The following is an 8,929-nucleotide window of genomic DNA, read 5'->3' on the forward strand; positions in this document are numbered from 1 at the left end:
GAGTCCAGACAAACCACAACACTCTTTTAATGAATTTTATTTTACTACATGAATACGATTTGTCAATTTAAAATATCATTATTTCACCTTGGCACAAAATGGCAGAACAGCAGTCATGTGTTCAAGCAGCTTTCATTTACAGACTGGCAGTAACAAAGTCAGTCCTGGGGACGCTCTTACACATTTGTGACTTCCATTGTCACTTTGCTACACGGGGGGGGGGGGGGAGCACACTGAGTGACTTCTAAGAGCATCCTGTTTTTTTGAAATCATTGCACAGCATTTGGCTCTCCTGGCTGAAGATGGTGACTCCTACTGAATTGGAGTATTTATCAATAGCAGGTATTTATTTCACTTTACCCTGATCTTCCTCCAAGGGTCTCAGGCTGACATACATGGCCCTTATCTCTCCCTCACTACATTGTCACAACGAACTTGCAAAGAGTCAAGTGGTGAATTTCACAAACCTGGGTCTTTCCAGCTATAGCTACCATACCACACAGATATAACTTTCTGCAGGACCACAGTGGATAAAACTGCTCTACCCATGTACACCCATGATTGGGAATGAACATTTCTTTAAGAATCCTATGATTATGAATATTAATTGCATCTATACCCTGTCCTTCCTTGAACTTGGGACTCATATTGCATCGCTCACCCCTCTACCTTCCCAACAACCCTGCCAGCATACTCTCCAACATTTCTCAGATAAAAATAGGGGTGTCCTATTCCATAATAAGAGTTTTACTATTTATACCCTGCCCATCTGATGGGCTGCCCCAGCCACTCCAGGAGACTTCCAACATACATAAAAATGTAATGAAACATTAAACAAAAAACTTCCCTATACAGGGCTGCCTCTAGATGACTCAGGGGTCAGGTAAGTCCACACCCTCCAACATTTCTCTGATGATAATAGGGACGTCCTAAGGAAAAGTGGGACCTTCTGGGATTAAATCAGGGGTTGTCTCCGGAAAATAGGGACAGTTGGAGGGTCTGTGTTAGGTAGTCAATCATTAACTCTCAGCCCAGGTCCACCAGAGAGTTTCAGGACTGAGTGGGCATTTGAATGGACACTCTAATCGCTCTCAGTTCTAATGAATGGTTGCGAATTCAAAGTTCAGAACTCAACACCGTAATAGGAAAGTGTTGCAATACCTTCTATAGGAGGCTGTGTGTATTTATTTACTAATTGCAAAGTAATTTCCAAGATAGGGGAGGGGGGAGCACCATCCCTCAACAGGTTGGACTCTGCCACCTATAAATCAATTTGCACTTTACACCTGAGAAGGGTAACCTGCTATGCAAAGTGGGCGGAGAAGGGGTGGGGCCTGACTGGGCTCCTTTCATTGGAGGAACCCCAAGGAGAGGGCGGGACTTGGCCAGAGCCAAACAAACAACCTGCCCGCCCCAGCTTTCCAACAAGCTCTCCCTGTCATCGAGGCTGTCTCTCGGGAGATGCCCACCTTTGTCTGACTTACCTTGCATCTCCACCCAGCAGCCGCTCGGAAGCCTGGCGGGGGGTAGCTCCGCCTCCTCCTCCCCAACTGGGCTGAGCGTTATAATGGGCTGGCCTGAGAGTAGTGGAGAGAGATAATGACAATGCCACTTAATGACAACAGCCGCTCGAGGGTTGCTATCGCCAGCAGACAGCTCGCAAGCGCCAGGCTCTTCAAGCGGGAGCGCCACTAACGTGGGGGAAAGGAGAGCAGAAAGACGCGGGTTCAGCACATCAGGTTTCCATTTTTCTTTTTTAAATCCTAACCGGAGTCAACTTGCTGCCGATCTTCCCCTGGAAGCCTATGAAGATCTAAGAGTACACTCCTAGAAAGAGAATCGCACCACCAGGATAGATAGTTTAAAAAAAAGTTGGCGCAAAGTTTCTTCAGTCACCTGTTACCTTCAGCTTTGCGTCCGAGACTCTCAAGATAAAATACCACCGGCTGCGGGGGAGGGGAGAGCGCGCATCTTCCTCGGAAGGATCCTCCCCCACGAAGAGGGACGAAGAGAAAAGCCTACCGTCTAGGGATCGTCATCCAGGTGGGAAAAGCCAGCAGAGGCTGGCTTTGCTCAGCAAGGCACCATCCAGGACTGCCGAGAGAAAACGCTTGAAAACCAGCCGACTCCACGCGCGCTAGGAGCGCAACGCGCTGGTTTTGATTTCGAAGGAGGAGACTTGGGGTGTGGAAACAAACCCCCTTCTTGCTCACAAACTAAGGAGGGGGCAGAAAGAGACCTCACCGCTACATTCCGCCCCGACACCCTTTCCCAAAGGAATTCAGGCTTCGGAAACTTCTACCGTAGCTCTGCTTTTTTTTTTTTTTAGGGTTGCTAGCGTGGGAACCCCGATTTTTGCTCTCTTCCTCCAGGGAGGCGGAGACGTTGCTCTGAAGCCGCGAGACACATTCCGTGACTCCCCCGTGGAAGAAAGGGAACTGTTGCCCCTTAGAGGAGCTCCACCACCACCGCGTAAAAGGAGAGATGCACCTCAACTTTTGTTAGCGTCCCCTCTCCCCGGAGATCCGAGCCTACACCGCCCCATTGCTGCGCTCGGAAGGCCCACCGATCATCCCTGGGGAAGAAGAGACCCGTGGGCGGGGGGAGCCGAGCTGGGCCCCTTCGAGGCTGGAGGCGCCACCATGAAGCTGGAGATCTTCGCCCCGCGTTACGAGGACAAGCTCAGCAGCGACCAGGAAAGCAGCAGCGCGGCGTCGCCGCTGCCCGGCGACAGCGAGCTGGGCTCCGACGGTGACTGCGCCGCCCTCAGCCCGGCCAGTGGTGTCGGGGCCTCTCCGCGCCAGGGCTCGGAGCCTTCGCCCGGCAACGTGAAAGCAGCGCCGGGGAAGCCTTACACGCGTCGCCCGAAGCCTCCCTACTCGTACATCGCGCTGATCGCCATGGCTATCCGGGACTCCGCCGGGGGGCGCCTGACTCTGGCCGAGATCAACGAGTACCTGATGGGCCGTTTCCCCTTCTTCCGCGGCGCCTACACGGGCTGGCGCAACTCCGTGCGCCACAACCTGTCGCTCAACGACTGCTTCGTCAAGGTGCTCCGCGACCCGGCCCGGCCGTGGGGCAAGGACAACTACTGGATGCTCAACCCCAGCTCCGAGTACACGTTCGCCGACGGCGTCTTCCGCAGGCGGAGGAAGCGCCTCAGCAGGCCCGGCGCCGCGGAGCCTGCCCAGGCGCACCAGCCCTCGGCCTCGCCCTCTCCAAGCGCCGACCACGAGCCCCAGCCAGCGGCGTCCGGGACAGCCACGACGACGGCCGCCGCCTCGGTCTCGCCGTCGTGCGCCTCGTCGCGCCCGAAATTCTCCAGCTCCTTCGCCATCGAGAGCATCTTGAGCCGCCCTTTCCAGCCGTCCGAGAAGCAGCAGCAGCAGCAGCAGCGCCCCCCAACCTCAGCGGGAGACAGGGCGATGCTGTGGCCCGTCCCGTCGGGCTATTCTCGCCTTCTGCCCCAGTCCGCCGTCTCCTTTGGGCTCCTTCCTCCTCCTCCTCAGTTCCCACCCGCGGCGGCCTCTTCTCTGTACTCCTACAGGCTGCCCGACCCGCTCCTCCCGGAGGTCTCCGCGGGGGAGGCCTCGACGTCCGGGGATGCCCACCAACTCTTCCCCCAGCGGACCTCCCTCCTCGCCGCTTCCACCGCGGCCTCGGAATCGCTGCAAGGGGTCCCGCTCGGCGTCGCTCAGCTCTACTGCCCCCTCCGGCTGCCCGGGTCGTTGCAGCAGGTCTATCGGCCTTATCCCACGGAGACCCTACCGGTGTAACCGTAGAACTAGCCAAGCCCCCTCCCTCATGAAGGGGTGACTTGAGGACAGGCGATGGGAAAGGTCTCTACGCACACTTTTATTTTATTTTTAATCCAGTGACTGAAAAGTACAAAGACTATGTGCCTTAAGGATGGATTTCCCCTGAGACAAAAACCCAAAATCATTCGATCTGATTTCAACCCGAACTTTCAAATGGACCAGAGTGTGTGTCTCTCCTGGCAATAGTACCCTGCTGATAGGTTTAGGGGGGCATTCATCCAAATGTTTTTGTTTCCCATTCACAAGACTAGGAGGCGCGCCCAACCCGCAGATTTTAAACCATTTTTATAGCCGTGAGTTTCCAGGGTGAACTCCTTACTCTGGTATAGTCGTTAAAGCGCAGTCCTGTCTTCTATGTTTATTCCGAAGAAAGGCTGCTCAGCGGGTCTTATTCCGAAGTGGGCGTGGCAAGGGTGGCAACTGCGATTATCCAAACCGCTTCCTCGAGAACTCTCTATACAGTACGTATGCTGCAAACTTTAGCAGGGTTGCCAACTTTTGTTGAAGGGGGTTCTTGTGCCTTTAGCAGTCTTGATGCTTGGTCAGACCGCTGTCAAAGGCCCCAAAACTGGGCCAGTAAAAAGTTGGCAACCCTAAGGGCTCCACTGATTTCAACAGAACACATGGGGGGCAGAGATTAAGCCCCATTTAACTCAAAGGGTCTTGTTTTTTCGGGAGGGTAACATAGGGTTGTAGTCAATTAACCTTTACTCAGAGTAGACTCTTTGAAATGGATGGACCTAAGTTAATCATGGTAAGAGTTAGTTGACTACAACCCATCACACAGCAGGACTGCAACCTGCGCTCCGAGGCGTACATTCAGTTAGGGATCGACCCATTGGGATTCAGGGGAACTTACTCCTGAGTAAGCAGCCAGCCCTAAGACTGAATTCCGCCGCAGCCACTTAAGGGTAGTCCAAGCCAGCTAGTAGAGTGGGGGAGGGGGTGGAAATAAAATCACAGGCGGGGGGGGGGGGGAAGGAAAGTGGGTTGTGAACTTGCGTGGGGCGAATCCCTATTTGCAATATCCATCGTTCAAAAATGAATAACTTAAAAAGCACCGCCCCGATTCTAGCGCATATTTACGCAGAGGTAAGCCTGTTTGACTTCGCATCTGCGTAGCCTCTAGATCCCATATGCAGTGAACTGGTGAGATTCCCTGCTGGCGAGAGATCAGTCCAGAGAGATCTAGCCCAAAATGTACAGGGCGACAGAAAAGACAAAACAGCTTTTATATTCATTTAAATAGAAGCCTCTTTCCGATGGGGGCGGCTTTGCTGGAAATCGTGAACTTAGGCAATGCCTAACCGAGTCAGGGTTTCGTTCCTAAATTCTTTATACTTTTCCTCTAGTTTCCGAGTACTCCGAATACAGAAGGAAGGGCTCTTTTAAAAATGCACGTGTGAGCTTTCCAGTATGAGCACTGCGGTGAGCCTTTCGTGGAAAAGGGAGGGGGTAACTTATTTATAACTTTTTTATTGTTTCAGCAAATACAGGCTGCCGTCGCTTTTTATTTTTTCCAATGAAAGAACGAATTTGATATTTGGGGTGTGTCCGCGTGAGTCTGCTAAAAGTTGATTCATAACCACCACACTCGCCCCACAAAAATTAAAAAAAAAATGGGTTTCTGTGACTATCCAGAGATATCCAAGCGGAACCCTATTTTTTAAAAAATGCTGCCACCGAAAAGGAAGACTGCTTTCAGGAAATGTGTCTGTGGTGGTGTGTGTGTGTGCGTGTGCGCGCGTTATGAAGCTGTGGATCCTGGATATTTTCAAATAAAAGTTGGAATGGAAATTATCAAGTGTGTGCTGACTTCTCTGTGCAAAGCTCAAGGGGGTCGTGGCGGCATCATGGAATGCATAGGAGGTCAGGAGAGAGAGAGAGAGAGAGAGAGAGAGAGCGCCGGGGTGGGAAACACATTAAAAGCACCAGCAGCTGGGACCTTGTGGATAGCATCCCTGCTAGATTTGCAGACGCCTTGTTTGAAATTGACATGGGCCACCAAATATTAGACATCGCAGGTGTGGAGATACCGGGTACAGTTCCCTATCTAACCATGCCTGGTGGTGATTATAAGCGCAGGTGCAGAGGACATCAGTTTCTTAAGATTCGTCAATCTTAAGACACCCTGGGAAAAGGTGCGATCTTGTATACAGCTGGGTTTTTTGGCCTTGGGCGGCTGCGCCAAAAGCATGGCGCTGAACATGGCTGCAAGGCAAAGGTAAAGGAGCTCCTAACCATTAGGTCCAGTCGTGACCGACTCTGGGGTTGCGGCGCTCATCTCGCTTTATTGGCCAAGGTAGCCAACGTACAGCTTCAGGGTCATGTGGCCAGCATGACTAGGCTGATTCTGGCGAACCAGAGCAGTGCACGGAAACGCCTTTACCTTCCCGCCGGAGCGGTACCTATTTATCTACTTGCACTTTGACGTGCTTTCAAACTGCTAGGTTGGCAGGAGCAGGGACCGGACAATGGGAGCTCACCCCGTTGCGGGGATTCGAACCGCCGACCTTCTGATCAGCAAGTCCTAGGCTCTGTGGTTTAACCCACAGCGCCACCCGCGTAGGAAGCTGTATTTGTTGCACTGCTGCCTGTAGCTGCTCTTAAAAGACACAGATGTTGTTGTTGTTGATGATGATGATGATGATGATGATGATTAATAAATTTGTATACTGCCCTTCATCCGAAGATCCCAGGGCGGTTCACAACAGAAAAATACATAATACATAATGAAACAAAAACAAATCAATAGTTTCCCTTCCCACAAACACATTTAAAAGGGCCTGGGACTGTTAATGAACCGAACAACGGGTTGAAGAGAAAAGATTTCTGCTGGTGCCTCTGTCACCCCAGTGATCGCCAGGGTTGATTCAGCGGATCTGAGTGGCTAGGCGGGTGCCCCCTTCCTCCGTCACTGCTCCATGTGCGCCCCCCCCCCCAGGAAGCTGCGTGGAAGAGGGTGACCATCCCAAATAGGAGTGTACCGTTCTTAGCAAGGATATAGGGTAGCTGCGCTATGAAGGCGCCAGGCGAGCCTCCCAAGGGGGAACATTCCACAAACGGGGAGCCACCGCAGAAAAGGCCATTTTCGTGTTGCCCACTCTCCCGACCTCTCCAGGGGGAGGCACAGGAAGAAGGGCTTCAGATAATTATTGGAGGGTTCTGGTCGGTTCAGATGGAGTGGGGGAGATGGGGGAAGGCGGCAATCCGGCCTTGTCTCTGAAAGGAGGCGTCCACACTTCCATCACAAGCCCTTTCTACTCAAAGCTAAATCTGCAGTACGCTCAGTCAGTCAGTCAGTCATACACACCCAACACACTCACACACTTCTCGTTTGAACCCGACGCTAGGTGCTTCGACGAACTGCGCGTGTCCCACAGAGAACAGGGCGAAGCGACTCATTTCCCACCTAGAAGGAGTAGTAAAACTGAAGCCTCGGGGCTGCCATGGCTTGTTGAGAAGCCGGCTGCGGGCCGAGGTGCCCTAGTCCTGCTGAGTCAGCCATTGGCCGGCCAGCTGGCTTGTAGTCAAAGGCGGCGGCGGCGGACAATTGTTGCATTCTGCCAAGCCTAGAACCATTTTTGGAGAGATCTTAGGATGCCTGACAACGGGCATTCCTACACACGTCGACTCAGAAGCAAGCGCCAGTGAGTTCAGCGGCCTTACTTCTAAGTGTGTACAGGATTGTAGCCTCGACTTCACTCTTACTCCAAATGCAAAATATTCGACGGGGCGGGCGGAGGCGTGGACAGCGAAAGACCGCTTCGCCAGGGACAAGCCAGAGTTGAAACCTAATCCTTTTGTGCCGCCTGCCAGATACTCCAGGAAGGTTGTCGGGGGACAATTTGTTTATGACCTCTTGGGTTCGAGGTGGTGGTGGTGTTTGCGTTTTCAGGAATGCAGTTCAGGCGGCAGGGCGGGTACCTGACCCGGGGAATGTTTTCCTGCTTAGAGTATGTGGTAAATTTAGAAAAATGTACACAGGATGGAGCGGCTGAGTCCATCCACTGGCGAATTCCAACGCAGCTACTCCCCATCTACTCGGGAGTAAGTACCATTGATTTTAAAATGAGGTTTACTTTCAGGTAAATAGATTTAGAACAGCAGCCTCAGTTTTAACCGATTGTGAAAGGAGATGGTTGCCCCTTTCTTACGGTGGAGGAATTCTATTTAAGTCAATAGAACTACTCCAACACTGGCTTAATTAGGAACCGGAGTTTTTATGGTTTCAGGTTGCAATCCTGTACACACACATTTGGGAGTAACTCTCACAGAGCTCAAATAGGACTTGCATTGTAGAAGACGTCAATAGGATCCGGCTGTCAGTTCCAGTAATTTGACATTACCCCACGGCCATCATCATTAAGGCAAATCTCTAAACCAACTAGTTGGGGAGCGGGAAATCTGGCCTAAAATTGATTTTTTAAAAAACAACAAGGGGAACAAGATGGGAAAGGCAACAGAATTGCAGAAGTTGAGCAAAAACGTCCTCTGCTGATTTTCTGGTTGTTACAAAGACACAACCGTCATTGATAAAGTTGCTATCTTTTGCTCGCTCGCTCCTTCACAATCGTGTTGGTTCCAAACAGCAGCAGTCCGATTCTTAAGGGCATTATATGAAAGCAACCCTCTCTGAGCTAAGTCAGGAGTGTCCGAAGTATAAAAGCAAAGAGATACAAGCTTTGGAGTTCCACACGTTTCTTCGTCGCATTCCTTCAGTCCGGCAGACAGCGGTGCAGCCAAACCTGTGCGCTCCTTTCCCCAGCAGCCACAGTCCGCCTGCCCCAAGAGAACAGGCCACTTTTGCGTGGGCAGATTGAAAAACGACGGCCAGGTCTCAATTCCAGCCTGTTCGCCTTTATCAAGCGCAGCATCGCACAAGCTATTGAACGAGATTGCATTGCGCTCTTAGCAAGGAAACCCTCGATCTCGCATTCATTGGCAGGAGAGCTAATTCAATGGAAAGGTGAATATTTCTTCGGCGCCTTTTGTTTAAAAGTTTGCTCTTGTTTTCGAAGGCGAATGGACAAGCTGAGTGTAAATGGAGCGTTTCACGGTGCCGCCTCCCTAGGGGCATGTATGATCTCCCTGAGATTTCTGCATTGCAG

General features: G+C 51.8%; 1 protein-coding gene across 1 annotated transcript; it reads left to right on the forward strand.

Moving 5' to 3' along the window:
- Positions 1–1,446: 1,446 nt before the first annotated feature.
- FOXQ1 (forkhead box Q1) lies at positions 1,447–5,618 on the forward strand. Its single transcript, XM_028737851.2, has one exon. It carries the CDS (start codon positions 2,643–2,645, stop codon positions 3,774–3,776), a length of 1,134 nt encoding a protein of 377 aa, XP_028593684.2. The 5' UTR covers positions 1,447–2,642; the 3' UTR covers positions 3,777–5,618.
- The last annotated feature ends 3,311 nt before the right edge of the window (positions 5,619–8,929 follow it).

Source organism: Podarcis muralis, chromosome 8 (assembly GCF_964188315.1).
Source record: "Podarcis muralis chromosome 8, rPodMur119.hap1.1, whole genome shotgun sequence".
Lineage (NCBI taxonomy): Eukaryota > Metazoa > Chordata > Lepidosauria > Squamata > Lacertidae > Podarcis > Podarcis muralis.

Coding starts and splice junctions, on each gene's coding strand:
- FOXQ1 (XM_028737851.2), top strand. CDS start 2,643: ATGAAGCTGGAGATCTTCGCCCCGCGTTACGAGGACAAGCTCAGCAGC.